The following is a 27,055-nucleotide window of genomic DNA, read 5'->3' as shown; positions in this document are numbered from 1 at the left end:
CATCCCTCCAACCGTAACAAGAACAGAACGCCCCTGGTGCTCACCTTCCACCCTACCAACCTTCGCATAAACCAAATCATCCGCCGACATTTCCGCCACCTCCAAACAGACCCCACCACCAGGGATATATTTCCCTCCCCACTCCTTTCCACAAAGACCGTTCCCTCCGTGACTACCTGGTCAGGTCCACGCCCCCCTACAACTCACCCTCCCATCCTGGCACTTTCCCCTGCCACCGCAGGAACTGTAAAACCTGTGCCCACACCTCCTCCCTCACCTCTATCCAAGGCCCTAAAGGGGCCTTCCACATCCATCAAAGTTTTACCTGCACATCCACTAATATCATATATTGTATCCGTTGCTCCCGATGTGGTCTCCTCTACATTGGGGAGACTGGGCGCCTCCTAGCAGAGCGCCTCAGGGTACATCTCCGGGACACCCGCACCAATCAACCACACCACCCCGTGGCCCAACATTTCAACTCCCCCTCCCACTCTGCCGAGGACATGGACATGGAGGTCCTGGGCCTCCTTCACCGCCGCTCCCTCACCACCAGACGTCTGGAGGAAGAACGCCTCATCTTCCGCCTCGGAACACTTCAACCCCAGGGCATCAATGTGGACTTCAACAGTTTCCTCATTTCCCCTTCCCCCACCTCACCCTAGTTCTAAACTTCCAGCTCAGCACTGTCCCCTTGACTTGTCTGGACTTGTCCTACCTGCCTATCTTCTTTTCCACCTATCCACTCCACCCTCTCCTCCCTGACCTATCACCTTCATCCCCTCCCCCACTGTACTCTATGCTACTTTTTCCCCACCCCCACCCTCCTCTAGCTTATCTCTCCACGCTTCAGGTTCACTGCCTTTATTCCTGATGAAAGGCTTTTGCCCGAAACGTCGATTTCGAAGCTCCTTGGATGCTGCCTGAACTGCTGTGCTCTTCCAGCACCACTAATCCTAAATACCTCCCTGGCCTATCCCCATACTCAAACAGCCTTGGTCTACCAAAGGCAAGTCTTCTCCTTGCGGTCTGTGTAAATACTGAATTCAGGGCAGCCTGGAGGGCTGAGATTCACTGTAGCTTGGAGAAAGTGAGGACTGCAGATGCTGGAGATCAGAGCTTAAAAATGTGTTGCTGGAAAAGCGCAGCAGGTCAGGCAGCATCAAAGGAGGAGAATCGAGGTTTCTAATGCCCGAAACATCGATTGTCCTTCTCCTTTGATGCTGCCTGACCTGCTGCGCTTTTCCAGCAACACATTTTTAAGCTCATTCACTGTAGCTTGGTCAACAAAGGCCTCACAAAACGTGCTGCCTCAGTGGCTTTCAACCATGTCTCCCCATTCTGTCGTTTTCGGCTAGCTGAATGGAAATAACCTAATCCCCTAGCCAAGGCCTTAGCAGTCTCCCATAACATAGATGGACTACTGGCTGTGCCTGAGTTGATAGTCAATAACTCCTGAAACTCCCTCGAAATGTATCCCACAAATTTGGAATCCTTGAGGAGAAAAGGATCCAAACGCCAGTGAACCTAGCCCCTCACTCTTGGCCTTCATCTCCAAATATACCACCGGGTCATCAGAAATAGCTACGTTCCCAATTTTACAACTCAATCAAATTCCGAAAGGTCAAGGGCGTCAGAAAAAGATCAATCCTCGTATGACATTTATGCAGGTTTGAAACAAAGGTGAAGTCCCTGCAGGTAGGGTGAAGACATCTCCAAATGTTCACCAGCACCAATTCCTCATATAAGTCAGTCACATGCTTGGCCTGCCAAGAAACAGTTGGGGGCCCACAAGGCATCCTGTCCACTGTTGAATCCAATCAAATATTTGAGGAGAAGTGCAGGGGGAACAGTAGACATTTAAGATGCCATATTCATCCCCATGTATCAGAGCCTTATGGCCCTTGCTCATCTTTCGCCTGCTGTAATAAAGGGAATGGAAAATTTTCTGCGTAAGTATAGCCACTCCCCTACTTTTAGTAGTAAAAGGATGAAAAGAGTACCCAGTCATACACCCCCAAATGTTGTAGCTTCAGGTGTTCCCCATCATCACGATGGGTTTCCTACAACAGGGCGATATCAATCCTTTTTCCCTCAAGGCAAGAAAGCACTTCTTTCCTTTTAACAGGTGAATGACTTCCCTTGATGTTCCAGGTGCACCATGTAACATGACACTTAGCCATATGCCCTTTTAGAGACCCTTGAATCCCCAGGAGGGAAAACCCTGCTTGTAATGCAAACCAACTGTAAAACCTTGAACGGGAGACTCTTCCCAAGCCCATTGGGGACACTCACCCTACTCATCGCCCCCTTCACAACTCCTTCAAGCCCAAACTGAGCCCCAGCCTCAGGCAAAAAAAAACTAAATAAAATGATTCTTAAGTCAACAAAAAAAATACAGGATAAGTACCCCGCCCATCCCCGGCTCGATGTCACCCCTACTTGTGACTAAAAAGAAAACAAAAAACAGGCAGACAACAGAGGACACCCACACAATTTCCCATCATAAAATGGGGTTATAAACATATTATAGGTACAACATATTCCAAGATTTAAAAATAAATTAAGGAAAGAGAAAGAGATAAAAAAAAATAGGGGAAAGGGAAAACACAGGGAAAGGAGGAAAAGAGGACAAACAATTAATCGTATTCTTCAGACCAGTCATCATTTTGAAGTGTCTACAGAGTTCTTAGCTTTATCCGCCAAGTCTGGCATATAAACTGTATCCTCTGACTGAAACAGAGCACTGTGGGGTACCTTATGGAGTACTGGATGCCGAGGTTTTTCAGCCTCTTTTAAACTTCATTGAACGACTTCCTCTTTTGGATTACAGCTGCTGAAAAATCCTGGAAAAACATGATTTTTGACCCCTTGTGCAGCAGTGCCTGTGGGTCTTTTCCCAGTGATCTGGAGACTTCTATCACTCTTTGCTTGCCCTTGTATATGCAGTAGGACCAGGTGGGGGCGCTGTACCCACCCAGACCTGTGCACTTGGCCCTTTCAACGTGCAGCCAGCTGGACTCGATTTGAAGGCCCAGGAATTGCCGCACCCAGTTTTCAAAGCAGCGGACTGGCTGCCACCTCCTTCACCCTCCGGGAGCCCGACAATCCAAAGATTCATCCTCCGACCTCCATTTCTGAGGTCGTTGACCTGGTCTCTTAAGGTCCGCACCTCCTGCTCCAGTACCTGGATCTGACCGGATGTGGACTCAATTGCCGCTTCAGAGGCCTTGGTTCAACCGTGCATGTCCTCCAGCCACTCCGAGGCCCTGGACCTCCTGTTCATGCTTCTGCAGCATGGATGTTATGGGTTGGACCTGGGCACAGATCTCAATCGCAGCCCAAACCTTCGAGGTAAGCCGCCAATTCCTTTGAGTCTGTCAGGTCCCCTGGGGGTTCGGGAGAGGCTGCTGCTGTTGCCTCTAGTGTGCCCGGTGCTGCAGGAGTGTCCTCCCTGCTGCTGTTTGCTTACTTTTTGCTTTTGGCATCCCTCCCACTCCCAAATATTAACGAATGTGCGTTCTGTAAGGTTTTAAACTAATAATTCCTCCACATAACTTGGCCAGGGATAGCAAAAAACACCAGTATGCCTTGGCTGTTAGGCAGAGCCATCCACTGCAGTTATACAGAAGCGCTGCCATCTTGCCGAATCACTAAAATCTTCTTACCCTGTTTAATGATCTCTCACATAACAGAAATCGGTCCTTCCAATTCAGTGTATCTTGGAATCTCAATTTCATACAATTCATTTAAACCTCTCAGCTCCAAAGAAATCAACATAGGCCTATGCAAACTTGTATTACAGCTAAAATATTTCAGTCCTGACTATCCCTTTATTTGTGAACACATTTCTTATAATGCAACGACTTGCACTGTACAACTTTTTAGCTATGATCTAATGACTTTTAACATTGCTGTTTTTACGTTCTAGGCCTCAGCCAATCAATGATCCTGTGGGTCTTCATGACCACCTTACCTATCTGCCACACCTTCAGGGTTCTGTGAATCTAAGACACTAAATCTCTCTGCTTTTCTCCATTCTTAAAATATTACTATGTATGCATTCCTTTTGCTTTGCGACACATTGCATGAATTTATTTTCCCATTTCTACCCACCAATCATTTATCTTTGATCACAAGATGATATCAAAAGTTTGCTATGTTAATGTTACAAGGAATTTGCTGAATCTTCATCTAGCATAATGTGTGCTATCCAGGTCACTTAAACCAGCACAGATTCTATCATTTATGCAGCGATGGCAGTTTAAGGGAATGCTCTTTACAATAGATCTTTCATCTAAAGGAATCTAGTGGAAGGAAGGAATTGGGGAATTAAAATGAACCAGCAACTCCTTTTTTCATAGAATCCCTAGTGTGGAAACAGGCTTTAGGCCCAAGTCCACACCAACCATCAGAAGAGTACCCCACCCAGACCCATTCCCCTACCCTATGATTCTACATTTACCCGACTAATGCACCTAATTTTCACATCCCTGAACTCTATGGTCAATTCACCTAACCTGCACAGCTTTGGATTGTAGGAAGAAACCAGAGCACCTGGAGAAAACCCACGCAGACACAGGGAGAATGTGCAAACTCCATACAAAAGTCACCAGAGGCTGAAATTGAACCTGGGTCCCTAGTGCTGTGAGGCAGCAGTGCTAACCACCTTTCAAGGGATGAAAATTCAAAATTAGGATGATAGCTTAAGAAAAGTAGGTCTGCTATCCAAAGCAGTGAAGTTGCATGAATATTGAATTAAACAGAGTGCAAGAGACAATTAAACGTAGTCTTATGCAGAACTATTGTCCAAAGCACCCTCATACAATTTCTGGATTGAGAGTAATGAGAGTAAGAGGTTGTTACTTGAGAATCAGATGGAAGAGAAGGAAACGACTAGGAAGTACCTTAAAAAGTCATTCCTTTTAATAATGCACTACTATAATCAAACTCAAATGCTAACATCTATCATATTAGAAAACATTAGACATCAGAAAAGGTGCATCTCTAAATTTGCATCCAATCCTAAAATTAAATTCAGACACGCAAAGTATATTTTCACTTTTATTTATGGAAAATTGAAGTGACTCTTTCAGAGTCTAGGCTCAATACAAGTACTTTAACAATAAAGTAACCATGAAATGATCATTAATTCCAAAACAATTCTGGTTTCAGAGGCAGTAAACAAAAATACACAAGAACATGGTACTGTGATTAGCACTACGCACCACTATTAAAGATTTCCTTTACATTAAAATCAATTAATAGAAATAAGAGCTAGTAGCGATGCTGGAAGCGAGGATCACTGGACATTCTCTGCACTCTGTCTTGGTCACCAAAGCTGCCTGGTCCTTGCATGCCACCACCTGCCATCATTTGGACAGTGCGACTCAAAGGTTGACCACCCCCCTGCTGGATCCCACCTTGCACAAATCCTCCTTGCCTGTGGAAAAAGGGTATCTGTCAATTCAGTGGTACTGATGGATATATCAAAAGCTGAATAAGAAACAGCCCATAAAAATAGTACCAAAAATATAAGACCTCTATGGCCAGAGCATTTGTTGACAAGACAAATCAATACGTTTTGTAGAATTAATAATATTCATTACTAATGGCCCATACAGGCATGACATCACAGAGACAAAATGGCTGTTTAGCCCATCATGCATGGGCCAGTTCTCCGAATGAGCATCTCACCTGTCCTGCAATTCTCTCTGGACATTATTCCTTTTCAAATTATTGCCTTCTGAATACAACTTCACTCTCAGATTGTGCATTCCAGACCCTAGTTCCTGCATGATAAAATTTTCCTTCTATCACTTATGTTTCTTTTAATTGTTACTTTAAATCTGTATCCTCTGTCTTAATCCTTTCACAAGTGGAACACTTACTATATATTTATTCGGCCCAGACCCCTCATGCTTAAATACTTCCATCAACTCTTCGCTCTGCCAAGAACAATAGCCTCAACTTCTCCAAATTATCTTTATAACTGAAATCCCTCATCCCTGGAACCATTATTGTAAAACATCTTCTGTACTCTTTGAAATACCTCCACATCCTTTCTAGAATACAATGCACAGAACAAAGTGCAGTACTCCAGCTGAGAATGATCTGTATCTTACACAAGATCAACAACACCTTCAGATATAGAAAAGCATTCTTTTAGCCTTATATCCAACCACTGATATGACTATGTACAATAGTGGCCTCAAGAAACAACTCTCTGCAGCACTGGAACTCATTCACCCTCAAATTCCTCATCTACACTTCCTCCTTTTTGTAGGAGGTTTAAAAGCTAAGTTGCCGAATCCTGGCGAGCACAAATACAATCATGCTTGACCATGTACTACAACTCCTTCATTCTTTTGTCCATTGAGACAGTTTTCCAGAAGGTATATTTGAGCAGTGGGTCACTTGCTTCTCAGTAAGTGGAACAAAACAGAATGGATAATGGCATTGACTTCATTCACTTATGCCAGCAGCAATGAAGACTATACTGACCTCCATTCTGCATTTTTACATCAGTCATAAGTTGTTCCGAGAATGCCAAATGAACTCAGTTGCTCTGGTAAAATGAGAAGGATTGGGATCAACCTTTTCACATTAGTTCATGATCAAATAATTCAATTTTAATGTACTTATCAAGCAACCCTAATTTATAAAGCAGAAACCTCATGTTCAGTTGCAGGATGTAGGTTTTTATTCCATTCATTTACAGACAGCTGCTGAAACCATTCAAGCAGAAGTGAAATGCAACCGTAGGATACGCATGAAAGATCAAAAATGGAAAATTAACTCGTGTTGTCCCCTGCTTGGAAACTGTGTTGAGAGAAAATTGGCTAAGCAGTCAAGTAAAAGGTATATAATTAATTGTAAATAATTACACCTCGTTCATAAACATTTTTCCAGAAAAATGACACTTGTAGAAAGCAGGACGTCCTCCATAAAATGTATTTGCAAACATGATCTACCCAATATTCTAGAATAATTATTGACTACAGACCAGTCACAGTAGGACAGAGCTAATCATGCTTCACGGGCGTGTTAACAATAATGAAAATATGCACTTAATATCTAAACCAAGAGGGTACTTAGTTTTTGGAAACAAAAAAATGTGCAGTTTTCATTTCGTGAACAAGGTCCAAGAAATGACAAAAAGACAGCTTATATTAATAGTTGTATATACACGTGAACACAATGTCTGATTAAGGAGTTCAACAAAGTCCAATTTAAACAGAGGGACATGCTTTATAGAGAATGAATAAAAAAGTGCCTGATTTCTACTAAGTTATTACAAAATACAACCAATTTGGAGATTTGTTTACAGATAATGTCTACCAGGCTACTTTGAGAGTAAATCAGATATTCAGATGTGCATAGTCCAGTTAAATTTTGAAAGGTAGAACAGCAGCACAAATCTCAGCTTTACAACTTGTAAGGTTTTTTTTTTGCAACTAAATGTCCATTCTGGGGAATGGAACTTCTTGCTTCCACCACAAGTACAAAATACTTGAATGCAGAATATGGTCTCATCAATCAATCTTTTTAGCACAGGTACAGGCCTGCCAATTTAGTGACAAATTATGAATAGCTTCAAGCAAGTGGACCCCCATGAGGAACAGTCAAAACTTTATTCATGATTTATAAGGGTCAGCAAAGAAAGACAACTTCTATCCCATTAAACTGGGCTGTTTTCAAACCAAGATCCCAGCCTACAAATCAAATTGCCAACAATATCAGGAAGGGCACTCAGAACTCCTGATCAAATATTGTTTAAGTATATTTGTGCTCAGCAGGATTCAGCAGCAGCCAATAGTCACAGAGCCAATAAGCTTTTCACTTAAGACCAAGGCATTCCTCTTACCCAGGCATTCCTCCTCGTTGCATTATGTGGCCTTGTCCAGACTGGGCAGGTACACCCCTATCCCCTCCTATGAAAAGAAATAACAGGTTATTCTCCTCAAAATGAACTTTTATAGATAAGATTATTTTAACAAAGAAAAACAAAGTTAACTCAACAAAAGCTTAAAAACTTATTCCTTATTACATTTAGTGTCCTTTCCTATCACATTTCTAGGAAAAACCCTTTCAACAGCAGAATGAAGTAGTAAATTATAACCAAAGCATTATCTCAAAACATTCCACCCCAGGGGAGTAAAATTCAATGCATACATGATTTTTAAAATGTATGCAAAATCATTAAAATGGAAAAGCCAAAGCAGTTCCAATCTCCTAGTAATGTCAGCTTAGCAGCAACTTTGGAATCAAGCAGCTACATTCAAATACAGATGTATTCTAGCAATAGAGAACTACCGTACTTGGACAGAACAGAGTAATAGTGTTATACAGTAAAGAAACAAACCCTTTGGTCCAATTCATCCCTGCCGAACATATATCCTAAACCGATCTAATCCGACTTGCCAGAATTTGGACCATATACTTTTAAATCCTTCCTATTCTTGCCCCAATCCAGATTCCTTTTAAACATTGTAATAGTACACACCTCCACCACTTCTTCTGACAGCTCATTCCATACACACCACCTTCTGCATGAAAATGTTGCCCCCCAGGTAAGACTTTGGTTATTCACCCTATCTATGCCCCTCATGATTTATAAACCCTCTATAAGGTCAGCCCTCAGCCTCTAATGCTCCAGGGAAACAAGTCCCAGCCTATTCAGCCTCTCCCTATAGCTCAAACGCTCCAATCCGAGTAGCAACATCGGAGAGATATTCTAATATCCTACCACGTGCTCAGTTCAGTGTTTAAGAGAAGAAATCCGATGCCATACAGAGAGTAAAGTCTCAAAAAAATGTCTTGGTTAACACTCTTCTGCCAAACTTGCTGTGTGAAATTGGCTACATTTGCCTACCGGTGATTGCACTTTAAAGTTAAATCCTTGAATGTAAAATGCTGTCGTGTCCTTGGAAAATAACTACTACATAGAAATTAAAACTTTTCAACGTTGAGCTGGAATGCTATGGATGCTGGTAATTTGCAGAATTACAATTTGAATAGGCATGATTCTTCCTGCAAAGTACTGCATGACAAATGAAGGAATTAGATTACTGATTATAACGAGCAAAGTCACTATTGTTGTTATTCTATGCCCCTAATTAGCGCCTGTTTAAAAATTAAGTGTGCACTGAGGTATCATTTATGAATGTTGAACTGCACACCAATAGTCTTCAGTTAAACAAAAACACCTCGAATTACTGAAAGTCAACATCACACATCAGGTTATAGCCCAACAGGTTTATGTGGAAGCACAAGCTTTCGGAGCAATGCTCCCACCACCTGATGAAGGAGCAGCACTCTGAAAGCTAGCACTTTCAAATAAACCTGTTAAGACTGTAACCTGGTGTTGTGTGATTTTTAACTTTGTCTACTCCAGTCCAACACCGGCATCTCTAAATCCTGTAAGTCAAGACTAAAAAAGAAAAAAAAAAAACTGGTGGTGAATTTAATCCAATGGTCCCCATGCCCCTGGTGAGGGGCAAGGTCAAGAAGACAGGCTCTTTATGGTAACCTCAGCTGGTCTGAGAAATGAATCCGTGCTTTCCCAGCATCCTGTACTGAAAACCAGCCATCTAGTCAACGAAGCTACCTGACCTCCACCCCCAACTATATGCACCAATAACATGAATGCTTTATATAGGTGATAAACAAGCTGTACTTGCATGCAATTAATATTCAAACTGCATTTAAAATTCGCTTCCCACAAAAAATAAACAGGGTGGGGAATCAAAATTAAGCTTGAGAAATTTTAACACTATCACATTCCACTCAATTAACTTTTAGTTGCTTAGTTAGCAACATAGAGGATACAGGATACTCTTCTAAACCTAGAATTACCAACTACAGCAAACTTTTTATTAATTGGCACCTATGGGGCCGAGTATGTATGGGCTGATATCCTGATTGATCAAAGGGTCCACATAACCAATGTAAAAACGTACAATAAGTAATGCGTTGCAACTATGCTAATGCAGGGGGTGTACATATCACTGTTTTACTTCGTTTACAGCACAAATCACAAATAATAATGCGACTTTGCCTTAAATATAAAACTTACTAGCACAGGCCTTTTCACTTGCACCCTCAACTGATTACCGAACATAGTGTTAACAGTATATTCTCAGAATTTCAGGAATATAATTTTTGTTGGTTTATTGAGATTTCCACATATGAAGTGCAGGTTAAAACAAAAACTTTACTGAGTTAATTGTACTGCCCACATCAGTGAAGCAGGCCTATTAGTTTTAAGCCAGTCAATGGTTCGAAGCAGATTTTGATTTTGCATGGAGTACACTATGAAGAGATCATGGGATAGATCCCACCATAAATCCATAGCCATGCTAAATGAAGGCAAAGAGTAATCCCAGAGAGACAATTACACAGTTGCTCACGAATTCCAATGATTCATCTGACCCCACCAACACTCAACAAAATCAATCCTCTCTGGCATCATTTTGTCTACCCAATTTCTGCATTTCAACGTTTAATGTAAAGATGCTTGCATCTCAAACCAATTGCCATGCTTTGGCAAACTTGAAGCAAGGAGAAAGTGAAGACTGCAGATATTAGAGATCAGAGTCAAAAGATATGGTGCTGGAAATGCACAGCCGGTCAGGCAGCATCAGAGGAGCAGGAGAATCGATATTTCAAGCATAAGCTCTTCATAAGGAAGTGCTTTTTTAGCACCACACTTTCAAACTAGAAGCAAGCAGTATTAAAAAAAATTTCCATCCAAATGGCACTTTTCACAACAACCAGACACCTGGGGATCTTGGGAACAGGGGCAGCACAGTGATTAGCATTCCTGCCGTACAACACCAGGGATCTGGGTTTGATTCCAGCCTTGAGCAATTGTCTGTGTGGAGTCTGCACATTTCTCCCGTGTGTGGGGTATCTGGGCCCTTCTGGGTAGTCTGGCTTCCCTCACAGTCCAAGTGCATGTTAGGTGGATTGGTTATGCTAAATTCCCTCTACTGTGCAGGCTAGGAGGTTAGCTATGGTAAATCTGAGATTAGTGGAATATGGTGGGATGGTCTTAAACTCTTGTCAATTATTTTGGCCCAACCACATTTTGGCATTGGTACTGACAACTCTTCTAGCATAGTTGCAACACTAGCATCCACTAAACAATGTGGAGGATTGCCCAGGTATGAGTTACATAATATGAACAAACAATGGGGAGTCTGGTGAAATGGCAGGAGAACTGAAATAATGTGAGATGTGACGTGAAAGTGCCACCTTATCGGTCTACTCTTGAGCTTCAAAGCAAAGAAAGGGCCCAGAGCTATCAAGCAACATAACTCGAGAAATAACAGACTCAATGACCATCAGCTCAGGTTCCACTAGGACCACTCAACTCCTGACTTCATCACAGACTTGGTCCAAACATCGATAACAGAGCTAAAACACCACAGATGTGGGGACCATGATCAATGCTCTCTAAGCTGCACTGCTAATCAGCATCCCAATGCACTGACTTGAGGCTGAGGTCTCTCAAGAACCTTGGGTGTTCATACAGCAGAAAAAAAATTACTTCAACAATGCAGTTTTTATACAAGTATGGCAAACAGGTCTAGGGAAACTGGTCAAGTGAAATCAGTGAGAAAATTCTCTACTATTTTGGAATCATACTTAGCATAAAGGAAGTTAGTTATGGTGCCAGAGATCAGTCCACCTCGGTCCAAACAATATATTTGCAGGAATTATTCATGGGAGGGCTTTAGGGTCAACCATTTTCAGCTACTTCATCTCCAGAAGGTAGAAGTGGGATGAATCACTGATGATTCCACAAGGCTCAACAACATTTGCAACTTCACAAGTGTATTCATTAACAAGGGCAACATTCAGGTTTCTTACATTAACAGCATTCCGACATTCACACAAGAGCACCAGGCAATGACTGCTCCCACACAATGCACCGGGCAATGACCACCCTCTCAGAGAGGATCTAGCTGCCTCACCTTCACATTCAAGGATGTCATCATTGCTGAATTCTCTTCTATCAATATTCTAGAGATTACCATTGACCAGAAACTGAACGAGTAGCCATATTATTTATATGGCTACTCACGAGCATAACAGAGGCTAGCAACTTTGCAGCAAGCAATTCACCTGCCTCCCCAATGCCTTGAATACAATCTACAAGGCACAAGTCAGGAGTGAGATATAATACTCTTCTTGCCTGGAGAAGTGCCACTCCAATACTCTAGGTCTTACACCACCCAAAACAAAGCAGCTTGTTTACTTGGCACATCCACAAACATTCACTCTCTACATCACTGATACACTGTGCACCATCACAACATGCACTGCAGCAATTGACCCAGGTTCCACAGACAGCACCTTTCAAACCTGTGACATTCACTTCCTTGGAGTAGAACAGATGCAAGGGAACAGCACTACCTGCAAATTCCTCTGATATGTACACTATCTTAACTTGGAAATATATTATCATTCCTCCACTATCAGAGGGCAAATTCCTGGAACTTCTTTCTGAACAGCACCATGGACAAACCTCCACCCCAAGGACTGTAACAGTTCACCACCTAAATCTTGAGGGTAAATCAGGGCTAGGCAATAATGTTAGCATTGTCAGCAGTGCCCACATCCTAAGAATAAGTCTTAAAGCAAATATAGTTTTAGACAGTCACTGCTGCAATGAAGGGAAGAGCAACTAATTTATGCTCAGCGAACTCCCAGAAAAACAGAGATTATGATCAGATAACCTGTTGTGAGGACACCCGGGAGATCATCCCTGTTCTTCTTAAAATGCAGCAGTGCTAAGGAAGCTTTTAGAAGGCAGACAGGGCCTTGGTTTAGTTTATTATCCAAAACACCACCGACAGACAGTCCAACACCCTTTCAGTACTGAACTGGAATGTCAGCTTTGATTTGTGTGCTCAGATCCTTGAGTGGAAGTGGAAACCAGAACCCTGTGATTCAGGACTGCCCCAGAGTTGACAAAATTGCGTCTCGATCAGAGTGGTCAGCAGGTCAGGCAACATCCGAGAAGCAGGAAAATCGATGTTTCGGGCAAAAGCCCTTCATCAGGAATAGGTTTCCAGCATCTGCAGTCCTCATTTTTGCCTGCCTGATGAAATTACGTGACTTGTTTGATGCTTCTTTCCAAAACTAAAAAGGCGCTCTCAAGTTGGTGGAGAGACAGTGAGACAGCAAAATCAGCAAGTTCAAAATCACTCATGCCTGTGAACAAATTACGTTTTTAAAATATCATTTCGGGCACCCGTGAAGTTTGACCTTAAGAGTCATAGAGATATATAGCATGGAAACAAACCCTTCAGTCCAACGCCGACCAGATATCCTAACCTAATCTAGTCCCATTTGCCAGCACTTGGCCCATCTCCTTGTAAAACCTTTTGATCTATATACCCATCCAGATGACTTTCTTTATAAACATATTTATTAGCAAAAAAAACTTCTTTTGACTTTACAAAAATATAAAGTTGTTGAAAATATAACAAATTGTGCAATTACAAAACAACTACAATCTACCAACTAGTAACCTACACTATAAAACCAAACTAAACACTGTGCAAAACACCACCAATAAATAACTAAGGACTTAAAAAAAAAATGCTCAGCGCAAAGCTCCCAACCAAAAAATGTGAGCGTTGTACATATAGCCATATTCACTCAGAGGTCCCCCATTCCAGGGCCCAGCAAACCTAACCATCCTGGTTAAACGAATGCTCTAGTTAAGATAGCAGACAAATCTGTATTCAAATAACTCAAAAAGGGCTGCCATGTCTTATTAAAAAAAGTCTGTTGTGTGGTGCACCATATTTGTGAAAAAGTCCAAGGGAATGTGCGCCATAATTGATTTTCGCCATCCCAGCAAGCCCGGTGGGTTCTCAGACACCCAATTCATCAGAATATTCTTCCGTGCACAGTGCATAAGAATACTGAATAGTTTCTTCCCAGAGCTGTCTAAAGATGGTAACTTCGGTAGACGTAAGAGGAAAGATATTGGGTCTACTTCAACTTCAGTCCTCAATACCCTCCCTATCTCTACAGTCACAGTGCTCCAATAGGCACAGAGCCGACGGCATGTCCAGAAGCAATGGGCAAGAGTACCCACACTTATTTTACATTTGGGGCACATTGGAGATGCCCCCTTTTTAAATGTTGCCAGATGGTCTGGTGCCAAATGAACCCTGTGTAGAACTTTTAACTGCATAGAGTATGCCCTATTACAGATTGAGATCTTTCATGTGTTCTCCCATATGTCCTCCTATGTTTCAGAAGAGATATCCACTCATAGCCCTTGTGCCCAGACTTCACATAGCCGGTTAATATCTTGCCAGGCCCTACCACCCAGTAGGCTAAAGAGGACACTAACCAAAAGGGTGCTTGTGGAACGTAGCAACAACCCCTCTGTATCAGACCTATAGGGCTTAGTAAGAAGAAGCGCAGTCATATTCTGGATAAAATCCCTAACCTGAAAAAAAAAACAAAGAAGATCTCTGCCAGGCAGCCTGTATTTGTGGCTCAATTGCTTGAAGGACATTATAACCTCCCCTCAAATAAGTCTCCCAAACTAGACATTCCTCTCTTTGCCCACAGTTTGAACCCTGAGTCTATTATCCCTTATCGGAACCCCCGCATACCAACTATGGAGGTGAGTGGCCAAGTCTTGGATAAGCAACCCTCACTCTGACACATTTCCCTCCATGCCTTGACCGTACTAATATTAGGGCTCCGGCAGTAGTCCGTAACTGTCCTCATCTTATCCATGAGCAACATTAATAAGAGGGCACTTTGCCTGAGAGTTCTCAATACCGAGCCATATTGAGCCTGGATCGTTACCTGCCCGATCGCACAAAAAGGACAACAGGGAATTCAGTTCATATCTCCTGATGTCTGGGAAATCAACTCCTCCCCATCCTTGAGGTAAGTGTAATTTAGTAAGTTTGACGAGGGGTCACAAACGAAAGAACTAAACCAATCCATAAGTCTCTGCAACATTGACCTGGGAAACATTATAAGGAGCATGCGCATGGGATAAAGCAAACGAGGAAGAACATTCATTTTAAAGGCTAACCACGAAATTGGAAGAGCCTCTCATCTCTGGAGACCCTGCCTAATATTGTCAAGCAGGTAAACAAACTTTGTCCAAAATAATCGATCTAACATGGGAGAAATAAAAATACCTAAATATCAAAAACCCGCCCGTGACCATTTAAAGGGGAACCTCGGGCCACCTTCAACCTCTGGCACTTCCTTGAGGTCCCCCAAAGGCATAGCCTCCGACTTTGCAAAGTTGATCTTATCCTGAAATAGCCCCAAATGAATGAATACAGTGTGTCAGATGAGGTACAGAAGTCATCAGGTCCGATAAAAACAGAAGGATGTCATCCGCATACAGTGTAATCTTGTGTACGCTCATTCCCACTTCCGGGGTGGTTATGTGGACGTTCTTATGAATGGCCTCTGCCAGCGGCTCCACCACCAATGTAAATGACAACGGTGGGAGGGGGCAGCCTTGACGACTACGTCTACCAATCTTCAAGTTCCCAGACTGCACACCATTGGTGATGACAGCAGCCAGAAGGTGGCAATATAAAACCTCCACCCACCTAGCAAAGACACCACCCAGCCCAAACCGCTCTAAGCCATAAAAGAGATACGGCCATTCCACCCAGTCAAATGCTTTCCTCTGCATCTAAGGAAATCACTAACCCCCTGGATCAATCATTGCTGGCATACTTGGACCATATTCAGCAACCTTCTAATGTTAAGAGGGCCTACGGCCACTTATAAAACCTGTCTGGTCCTCTTGACAATATGGGGCAACACTTTCTCCAATCTCAGCATCATGATCTTAGACAGAAACTTGAAACCTGTATTTAACAGAGAGATAGGCCTGTATGAGGCACAATCCTCATGAACCTTCCCCTTCTTAAGAATGAGGGAAATATTAGCTTCTCTCAAAGATAGTGGTAGGCATTCATGCATATGGGACTGATTGTACATCTCCAATAATGGCCCTGACAGAATCCCTATAAACTCCTTATAAAACTCACTCAGGAGGCTATCAGGGCCAGGTGCTTTCCCAGCACCTTTCCCTGCAACCGCAAGAAGTGCAAAACTTGCGCCCACACCTCTCCCCTCACCTCCCTCCAAGGCCCCAATGGATCCTTCCATATCCGATCGCAAATTCACCCACACCTCCACACACATCATTTACTGTACCCGATGCACCCGAGGTGGTCTCCTCGACATTGGGGAGACAGGCCGCCTACTTGCGCAACGTTTCAGGGAACACCTCTGGGACACCCGCACCAACCAACCCAACCGCCCCGTGGCTGAACACTAACTCCCCCTCCCACTCCGCCAAGGGCTTATGCCCGAAACGTCGATTCTCCTGCTCCTCGGATGCTGCCTGGCCTGCTGTGTTTTTCCAGCACCACACTTCTCAACCCCATTCTGAAGTTGTCTAGCTGCCTCCTGTATTTCCTGGACTGTTAAGGGGGCATTAAGAGGAAAGGCCTGTTCCAAGGTTACCCCACAGAGGTCCAAGCTGTGAAAAAAGGTTTCCATCTTGACCCACCTACCCTCACAACTTTCAGACTGATACAATTCAGAGTAAAAACTTTGAAAAGCCTCATTAATCCTTCCGGCATTGTATGTAAGGACCCTGGTGCTGTGTCTGATTGTACTAATGGATTGGGGAGCACACTTTTTCAGAGTCAGATATGCTGAATACTTCCCTGGCCTATCCCCATACTCAAACAACCTTTGTCCACCAATGGCAAGTCTTCTTCTTGCAGTCTGTGTAAGTATTGAATTCAGGGCAGCCTGGAGGGTTGTGATCCACTGTAGCTTGGTCACCAAAGGCCTCAATAAATGTGCTGCCTCAGCACCTTTCAGTTGCGTTCAAGTAGGCGGTGCTGCTCCCCCTTCTGCCATTTCCGGCTAACCGATTGGGAAATACCTAATCCCCTAGCCAAGGCCTTACTAGTCTCCCATAACATAGATGTACTACTGGCTGTGCCTGAGTGGAAAGTCAATAACTCCTGAAACTCGAAAAGTATCCAAACGCTAGTGACCCTAGCCCCTCACTCTTGTCCTTCACCTCCAAATATATCACCGTGTGATCAGAAATAGCTATGTTCCCAATTTTACAAATCAATCAAACCCAGAAATATCAAGGGCGCCAGAGAAAGATCAATCGTCTATGTCATTTATGCAGGTTTGAAGTAAAGGTGAAGGCCCTGCCGGTGGGGTGAAGACATCTCCAAATGTTCACCAGCACCAACTCTTCATATAAGTCAGTCACCTGCTTGGCCTGCCAAGAAACAGTTGGGGGCCCACTAGGCATCCTGTCCACTGTCGAAACCTCGCCATGTATCAAGGCCTTAAGTATCACAAACCACCCTTGCTCATCTTTCACCTGTTCTAATAAAGCGAATGGAATATTTTTCTGCATATGTATAGCCACTCCCCTACTTTTAATAGTAAAGATGAAAAGAATACCCAGTCATAACACCCCCAACTCCCCACCATTGTAGCTTCAGGTGTTCCCCATCATCAAGATGGGTTTTCTGCAACAGGGCGCTATAAACCCTTTCCCTCTTAAGGCTAGAAAGCACTTCCTTCTTTTTAACAAGCAAATTACTTCCCTGGATGTTCCACGTGCACCGTTTAACAAGACACTTAGCCATATCCCCTTTTAGAGACCCTTAAACCCCGTCTTGCCAAGTCCCAGATGCCTTTTAAATGCTGTAATTGTACCAGCTTCCACCACTGCCTCTGGCAGTTCATTCTGTATATGTACCACTCTGTGCTTGAAAACCTTGCTCCTTATGCCCCTTTTACATTTTTCTCACTCACCATAAACCTATGCCCTCTAGTTGTGAATTTCCCCATCCCAGGGAAAAGATTGTCTATTTATCCTATCCATGCCCCTCATGATTTTATAAACCTCAATACGATCACCCCTCAGCCTCCGACGCTCCAGGGAAAAACATGCCCCAGCCTATTCGGCATCTCCCAATAGCTCAAATCCTCCAACCCTGGCAACATTCTTGTAAATAAACATTCAAGTTTCACAACATCGTTGCAACAGGACGGAGACAGAATTGCACACAATATCTCAAATGTGGCCTAACCAATGTCATGTACACCCACATGACCTCCCAACTCCTATACTCAAATGCTCTGACCAATAAAGGAAAGCATACCAAATGTCTTCTTCACTGTCCGACCTTACCTATGACTCTACTTTCAAGGAACTATGAACGTGCACTAGAAGATCTCTTTGTTCAGCAACACTCCCTAGGACCTTACCATTAAGGTATAAGCTGAAAATGTGTTGCTGGAAAAGTGCAGGACAGTCAGCATCCAAGGAAAAGGAGAATCGACGTTTCGGGCATAAGCCCTTCTTCAGGAATGCCCGAAACGTCGATTCTCCTGTTCCTTGGATGCTGCCTGACCTGCTGCGCTTTTCCAGCAACACATTTTCAGCTCTGATCTCCAGCATCTGCAGCCCTCACTTTCTCCATTAAGGTATAAGTCCTGCCCTGATTAGCTTTTCCAAAATGCAGCACTTCACGTTTATCTAAATTCAACTCCATTTGCCATTCCTCAGCCCATTGGCCCATCTGTTCAAGATCCCATTGTAATCTGAGGTAACCTTCTTCGCTGTCCACTACACTTCCAATTTTGGTGTCATCTGCAAACTTACTAACTATATCTCTTATAGGAGGCTCCCAAGCACTGATGATGTCGCCTAGCCAGGGGACGAAACGTTTGCAACAAAAACTTCCAGCTCGGCGAACAGAACCACAACAACGAGCACCCGAGCTACAAATCTTCGCACAAACTTTGAACACTTACTAACTATATCTCTTATGTTCATATGCAAATCATTTATATAAATTACAAAATGTAGTGGACCCAGCACCAATCCTTATGGCACTCCACTGGTCACAGGTTTCCAGTCTGAAAAGCAACCCTCCACCACCCTCTGCCTTCTACCTTTGAGCCAGTTCTGTATCCAAATAGCTAGATCTCCCTGCATTTCATGAAATCTAACCTTGTTAACTAGCCTACCATGAGGAACCTTGTTGAACCTCTCACTAAAGTCCACGTAGATCACATCCACTGTCTGCCCTCATCAATCCTCTTCAATACTTCAAAAACCTCAATCAAGTTCATGAGACATGATTTCCTATGTACAAAGCCACGTTGACTATCCCTAATCAGTTCTTGCTTTTCCAAATACACGTAAATTCTATCCCTCAGGATTCCCTCCAACAACTTACCCACCACCAATGTCAGGCTCACCTGGTCTACAGTTCCTGGTTTTCCCTTACCACCTTTCTTACATAGTAATGCTATGTTAGCCAATCTCCAAGCAAGAGGTCCAGCAATCACTTCCTTAGCATCCTGCAGAGTTCTAGGGTACACTTTTGTGGGCGGCACGATGGTTAGCACTGCTGCCTCACAGCGCCAGAGACCCGGGTTCAATTCCCTCCTCAGGCAACTGACTGTGTGGAGTTTGCACATTCTCCCCGTGTCTGTGTGGGTTCCCTCCGGGTGCTCCGGTTTCCTCCCACAGTCCAAAGATGTGCAGGTTAGGTGAATTGGCCATGCTAAATTGCCCGTAGTGTTAGGTGAAGGGGTATGGGTGGGTTGCGCTTCAGTGGGTCGGTGTGGACTTGTTGGGCCGAAGAGCCTGTTTCCACATTGTAAGTAATCTAAAACTTGATTAGTTCCTGGGGATTTATTCCCTTTAATGCATTTTAAAGCATGAAGCATCTCTTCCTCTACGATATGGACATTTTTCAAGATGCCACCAACTATTTCCCCATATTCTATGTCTCCATGTGCTTTTCCACAGTAAACGTAATGCAGAAAACCCGTTTAGTATCTACCAAATGCAAAATATTCTGAAACAAATATGATTAATTTTAGATGAAAATAACTCAAAAGAAACAAGCTGTTTCAGTTAACTGAAACAGGAATATCTTGCAGAAACCTAAAACATTGGTTGAATGAATTTAAATTCTGACCAAAGCTGAAAAACATTCCCATTAAAATGCATAACTCTGTACAGAACTGGCCCTGTTGCAATATTATTTCATAAAATAAACCATGTTTGGTCCATGTGACCTGAATTAACTGGCTCAAATGTTAAATTATAAGCCAGCACCTTGCAGTTATTTGGCTGTCAATATTTAATTATGGATGAAATATTTAATTTATTCTAAATGCATTTATAAAGGTAATTGCTAATTCTTATCACAGCTCAAGGCTGATTGGATGATTCAATCACAAGTGGAATTTTAAACAACACCGACTTCTTTTCATTACAAACCTCTCTACTAACAGATTACCTTGCCAACGATCATGATCTCTTCCCATCATTCCTCCTTCAAGGTTACCCTGCCAAGAACGCTCTGGATGACCTTCCATCTTCCGTCCATGGTCATTGCTCCAATCTCTGCCATCTCTGCATAAGAACAAATAATACCTTGTAGTGCAATTGCCCAACACGTAAAGATACATCAAAGGGAGTTATGGGAAGATTATACATTATACCATTATTTGGCCCTGTGCATGTGCAGGATTGGTCTGCAGCATGTCAGCAAGTTAGCAGTGAGGGGAAGGTGGTACTGGAATTTGGGTTTGAAACGGAGCTTCCCCATCCCAATGGTTTCTGCAAAACCAGCTCTCAGCTATATGCACCGCGTTGCCCTCTCAGTAGCTGTGGTGAGGTGCTTTCTAATATTACAGAAGGACATCACCAGTATCACAATGGCAAAGAGGTCTATCTTCAGTCTTAGTTCTTCAATGGTCCCATTTCCAAACCTCATGCTCTTCAAGTGTCTTAAACATGATTGGCCATTTACCTCTCTTCCAACTCTCTAAGTTTTCACCAATCCCTAAAACAAGTACTATTGGGTATCTCTGTGAAACATTATTACCTGCCTCATTTACAGTGCTATCCCTCTACTTAATCATTCTGTGGGACATGCAGTCACATGGTTACAGTTTCATCTGACTCAGTAAGCCAATAAAACAGCAATAATGTGAATTCCTGCCACCATGGCCATCCAAACATCCTCAGCCATGGTTTTGTGAGCCCTTCCTAAACTTCATTATTTTCAGTTAGTTACTTCATTATTTACATTGTCCATCAGCTATTTACAAGACTAGTTCCAATGTGCATAATATCCCAGTGCTACAGTCTCTTTTCAAATCTACAACAGAAATTGCCTTGAAGTGAATACTGGAGAGACAAGACTACAGAGTTTCGGTCCTGCCAAACATCCTATACTGTTACAATATGTTTCATCTTCCTCCACGAGTTATTCATTCACAGGATGCGACTGTTACTGGTTGGAACATCATTTATTGCTCATTCCTAATTGCCTAGAGGGCTGTTTGTCAACCACACTGCTGTGGATCTAGAGTCACATGTAGTCCAGATGAGTTAAGGATATCAGTTTCCTTTCGAAAGGGCATTAACGAACGAGAGGGGTTTTCTCCTCAGCCGCAATGGTTTCATGGTTAATATTAAACTCTTATTTTTAGATGTTTATTAAATTCAAATTCCACCACCTGCCATGGCAAAGATTCGAACCCACTGTCCCCACAGGATTACCCGGGTCTCCGAATTAATAGTTTAGAGATAATATCAAGCAATCACCTATTTTTGAGGGGTATGGGTATTAAAAACAGTTAGTGAATGGAGCTGATCTAAACTTGTCAACTTAAATTACTAGTACAGCAGCTTTAACAGAACAGTTGCTCCTACGTTTCTTTTGTCTACTTCAGCTGAAATCCTCATCAATAAAACATGGTCACCTCCAAACAAATGAGCTACTCCACAAATTCCCAATTCCTCCAATGTTCAGTATGAAAACTCTATATCCGCTAACCTCTCTGCCTATCTTAGCTCCATATATCCAAAAATACTATTGTCCTTGACAAATTGCCCCACCTTCATACCCTCATAATTTTCACTACCCTTATCTTATTTCAGCCCATCTTTCTTCCAACTCATATTCAACCCATTCCCTCATTTTGAATACTTACCTTGATTGGCGAGGCATAATTCCTCCTCTGTTATCTCCTACACGTTTCATGTCTGGCCCATAGCCACCAGCAGATCCGCCCCAACCCTCACGCTGTGATCCTGAATCACGGTTGTGGCGTTCTGGTCCTCCATGCCTTCCATCAGGATAATGCTGAATGCACATAATACAAATATTTCAGTTTGTTCAAAGAAACAATGTAAGTTGAATATGCTTTAATATTTGAACACCTTTTCAAATTAATATCATGTTTCCATATTGGAGTAATGAAGCAATGTTACCTGTCCAATGTTACCTGTCCAATGTTACCTGTCCAATGTTACCTGTCCAATGTTACCTGTCCAATGTTACCTGTCCAATGTTACCTGTCCATTGGACAAGCTTGGTCATGAGACTTGGACAAGTAACACTGGTAGCTTCACAATAATGTGATGCCAACTTCCCTTTTCACCACTATCAGAATGGTTAGTGCTCAATCTGGACCTTGTATACAACTTAATACAACATAAAAAGAATCACAAGAACATTCAGTACCATCTAGGCAGAAAAAACTCTGCTTATAATCCCTAAACTCCTATTTCCCCATTGAGAATAATCATTAGATAGTCAGACAACTGAAAGCTCAAAAGTTTCAGGAACTAGTTTGTCACGAACATCATAAATGTGTTAAAAATCACAACAACAGGTTATCGTCCAACTGGTTTAATTGGAAGCAAGCTAGCTTTCAGAGTGCTGCTCCTTCATCAGCTCAGAAGGCTTGTGAGATTTTTAACTTTGTACACCCCAGTCCAACACTGGCATCTCGAAATCATCATACATGTGCAATGTGTGGTCACCACCCTCATTGCTATTGCAAAATAAATGCCATACCACAGTCAACAGTTACATCAGTTTGTTCTGGAGAGTTGTTTTATGTGCCTCCATAACATTTCCAAAACTGACCTTTAGGTCTTCCTTTCATTATCTCTGCTCCAAGTCTGATGTCTTTCATTACCTTTGACATCAGCCTTCAGGAGTTGTTAACGACCAACACAGGGCAGGGTTGCAACATGCGAGCTACCCAGTCTCAATGTCGTACACATATTAGTTACAGTGGTTTCAACAAAAGTACTCAAATCTGATCATTCCACCCTCCCATGTTATTCAGTAACAGACTGCCTTCTTTGTAGCTGACGTCCAATGGAAGTGAAACCCCACTTTTCCCATTAGGTAGATCTTGGTTTCATATATTCCCAATTTATGATCAAAAATTAAGGAATTAAAGTTGCTTTCACCCAAATCCATGTTGCAAAGAAGACAATCCTGATTTAAGATGTAGAAGTACTAATACGATAGCTTCCAAAAGCTATATAGAATTAATAAATGTTAAAGTGAAATCTGTTACCTGGCCATCTCTATCACCGACTCCGCCACGAGAACTGAGAAAGAAACAAAACACAACCAAATTAATACAGGTATTCAAACTGCCACAGCTAGAAACAAACTGTACACACTGACAGACTGGAGGCCTGTGGCCAGCAGTGTGCCACAAGGATTGGTTCTGGGTTCATTGCTTTTCATCATTTATATAAATGACTTGGATGTGAACATAAGAGGTATAGTTAGTAATTTAACAGATGACATCAAAATTGGAGGTGTCGTGAACAGCAAAGAAGGTTATTGCAGGAGTACAACAGGATCTTGATCAGATGGGCCAAAGAGCAGATAGAGTGCAATTTCGATATATGTGAGGTGCTGCACTTTAAGAAGGCAAATCAGACATGCACATAATGGTAATGTCCTGGGGAGAGTTACTGAACAAAGAGACCTTGGAGTGCAGGTTCAGAGTTCCCTGAAAGATGGACAGGATAGTGAAGGCAGCATTTGGTATGCTTGCCTTTACTGGTCAGTGCATGGAGTACAGGAGCTGGAAGGTCAGATTGTCTCTCTGCAGGACACCAGTTAGGCCACTTTTGGAATACCATGTGCAGTTTTGGTCTCCCTTCTATTGGAGATACGCTGTTAAATTTGAAAGGGCTCAGAAAAGATTTACAAGAATGGTGTCAAGGTTGGAGGGTTTGACCTATAAGGAGAGAGTGAATAGGCTGGGACTATTTGCTCTACAGCATCAGTGGCTCATGGGTGACCGACAGAGGTCTTTAAAACCCTGAGGGGCATGCATAGAGTGAATAAACAAAACTAGAGGATATAAGCTTAAGGACAGAGGGGAAAGACTTAAAAGGGACTTAAGGAGCAACATTTTCATGCAGAGGGCAGTATGTGTATGGAATGAGGCGCCAAAGCAAGTTGAGAAAGCTGGTACAATTACAATCATTTAAAAAGGCATCTGGATGGGTATATGAATAGGAAGGGTTTACAGGGATATGGGCCAAATGCTGGCAAATCGGACTAGATTTATTTGGTATATCTGGTCCACATGGATGAGTTGGACCGAAACGTCTGTTTCTGTGTACAGCTCTATGCCTCCTTGACACTTTAAATCCCAAAATAATTTAAATATTTCACTTCATTCTGACAGTTAACTGTGATAACGTTTTGATACCATATACCTCACTCTCCTTGCACACTGTTTAACATCTTATTATCAAAATTGGGTTTGTCTTGCAACACATATTTCAATTCATTCATTTTCAGTGCCATCTGAAGCATCTAGATAAATCCTGTATAGATTCCTGCTATGCTCATGCATGAAGGGATTACTTTAGAACTTGCAAATGGTATAGAAGCAATTCACTGTAGGAAAACGTATTCCAGCTAAAAAAGCAAATCAGAAACTATGCTCAGAAATGAATTCCACAAGACACAAAAGTAGAGTGTGCTGAAAAAGCACAGGTCAGGCAGCATCCAAGGAGCAGGAAAATCGACATTTCGGGCCGGAGCCCTTCATCAGAAATGAGGCTGGGAGCCTCGGGGGTGGAGAGATAAATGGGAGGGGGATGGGGCTGGGAAGAAGGTAGCTAAGAATGCAATAGGTGGATGGAGGTGGGAGTAAAGGTGATAGGTCGGAGAGGAACTTGGGGCGGATGGGTGGGAAGCAAGACTGACAGATGGGACAGGTCATGAGGGCGGTGCTGAGCTAGAAGGTTGGAACTGGGGTAAGGTGGGGGGAGAGGAAATGAGGAAATGAGGAAATTGGTGAAGTCCACATTGATGCTATGGGGTTGAAGAGTCCCGAGGTGGAAAATAAGGTATTCTTCCACCAGGCGTCGGTTGGAGAGAGAGTGGTGATGGAGGCTGCCCAAGCCCTGCATGTCCTCGGCAGCATGGAAGGGGGAGTTAAAATGTTCGGCCACAGGGTGGTGGGGTTGATTGGTGCTGGTGTCCTGGCAATGTTCTCTAAATCGCTCTGCAAGGAGGCATCTAGTCTCCCCAATGTAAAGGAGACCACATCGGGAGCAACAGATAAAATAAATGACACATGTGGAAGTGCAGGTGAAACTTTGATAGATATGGAAGGCTCCTTTGGGGCCCTAGAAGGAGGTAAGGAGGGAGAGGTGTGGGTGCAGGTTTTCCAATTCCTGCAGTGGCAGGGGAAGGTGGACCTGACCAAGCAGTCGCGGAGGGAACGGTCTTTGCGGAAAGTGGTGGGAAGAGAATTATATCCCTGGTGGTGGGGTCCACTTGTAGGTGGCGGAAAGGTTGGCGGATGATGCGATTTACGCTAAGGTTGGTGTGTATCCGAAAAGGATGCCTAGTACAAATTACAAATCCGAAACCTTCAACAACGTTGATTCCCACTTTTATACTCCATTTCCTTTGAAATAAAGGGCAACTATTGCCCAGAGCTTGCTGAAATTTACACATGTGGACTCCCAAATCCCTTGACCTGTAGCTTTCTGCAGTTTTTCTCCATTTAGATAGTTTTCTGCTCCTCTGGTTCTCACACCTTCCTATATTATATTCCGTCTGCCAAGTTCTGGCCACTTGCCTCACCTGTCTATATCCTCTGCTGGCTGTCTTTGTCAGTCTCACTACTTGCCTTCCTACCTACTTCTATGCCAACCACAAACTTCAGTATAGCACTTCACAGCAAGTCTCACCATATATTTTATAGAATCTCTACAGTGTGGAAACAGGCTATTTGGCCCAACAAGACCATACCGATAGGCCTAAGAGCATCCCACTCAGACCCATTCCCCTACTACTCTACATTTCTCCTGACTAATGCACCTAACCTACACATCCCTGATCACCATGGACAATTTAGCATGGCCAATTCATTTAACTTGCACATCATTGGACTGTGGGAGGAAACTGGAACACCCAGAGGAAACCCACACAGACACGGGAGATGTGCAAACTCCAAACAGTCGCCTTAGGCTGGAATCAAACCCGGGTCCCTGGCCCTGTGAGACAGCAGTGCTAACCACTGAGCCACCCCATATATTGTAAACATCTGTGGCCCCAGCACTGTGGCACTCCACTAGTGACAACTCTCTGCATGGAATTTGCACGTTCCCCCAGTGTCTGCGTGGGTTTCTTCCGGGTGCTCCGGTTTCCTCCCATAGTCCAAAGATGTGCAGGTCAGGTGATTTGGCTGTGCTAAATTGCCCATAGTGTTAGGTGGCTTAGTCAGGGTAAATATAGGGTAGGGGTCTGGGTGGGTTACTCTTCAGAGGGTCGGTGTAGGCTTGATATGTCGAAGGGCCTGTTTCCATATTGTAGGGAATCTAATCTAATTACATGTTGCCACCTTAAATCTGCTCCACCTACCCCAATTCTCTTAGTTAATCCTCTATTCATGCTAATTTCATTCCTCCAACACCATGGGTTTTAACTTCTGCAAAATTGTGTGAAGACTTATCACTGCATTCTGAAAACCCAAATACATTACCACCATTGCTTCCTATTAATCTATCCTTCTCGATACCACTTCAAAACATTCCCCTTCGTGAAACTATGCTCACTCTGCTTGATTAGACTCATTTCCAAAAGCTTTCCTATTACATTTATAATCGATGCTAATAATT

The 27,055-nt window shown here is 43.0% G+C and overlaps 1 protein-coding gene and 1 non-coding gene across 4 annotated transcripts in view; both read right to left on the bottom strand.

Moving 5' to 3' along the window:
- Positions 1 to 5,051: 5,051 nt before the first annotated feature.
- The window catches only part of safb (scaffold attachment factor B), a 70,737-nt gene continuing 48,733 nt past the window's right edge, over positions 5,052 to 27,055 (bottom strand). For 2 of the 3 annotated variants that reach the window (XM_043720811.2, XM_043720813.2), the window contains 5 exons: positions 23,470 to 23,503; positions 22,087 to 22,238; positions 20,382 to 20,497; positions 7,868 to 7,934; positions 5,052 to 5,443 (listed from right to left, as the gene is read on the bottom strand). In XM_043720811.2, coding sequence (XP_043576746.2) covers positions 5,278 to 5,443; positions 7,868 to 7,934; positions 20,382 to 20,497; positions 22,087 to 22,238; positions 23,470 to 23,503 — 535 coding nt within the window. In that variant the 3' untranslated portion in view covers positions 5,052 to 5,277. Of the gene's footprint in view, positions 5,444 to 6,504; positions 6,569 to 7,867; positions 7,935 to 20,381; positions 20,498 to 22,086; positions 22,239 to 23,469; positions 23,504 to 27,055 lie in introns of all 3 variants that reach the window. The other variant, XM_043720812.2, reaches the window with a different exon arrangement.
- On the bottom strand, positions 10,227 to 10,362 carry LOC122539228 (small nucleolar RNA SNORA42/SNORA80 family). Its single transcript, XR_006309008.1, has one exon. It is a non-coding gene; the product is annotated as a small nucleolar RNA SNORA42/SNORA80 family (small nucleolar RNA).

Source organism: Chiloscyllium plagiosum, unplaced genomic scaffold (genome assembly GCF_037043375.1).
Source record: "Chiloscyllium plagiosum isolate Xiang-an unplaced genomic scaffold, Cpla_swu_hap1 HiC_scaffold_28, whole genome shotgun sequence".
Lineage (NCBI taxonomy): Eukaryota > Metazoa > Chordata > Chondrichthyes > Orectolobiformes > Hemiscylliidae > Chiloscyllium > Chiloscyllium plagiosum.
Note: the sequence above shows the minus strand (reverse complement) of the source record. Positions and strands in the feature narration are given on the sequence as shown.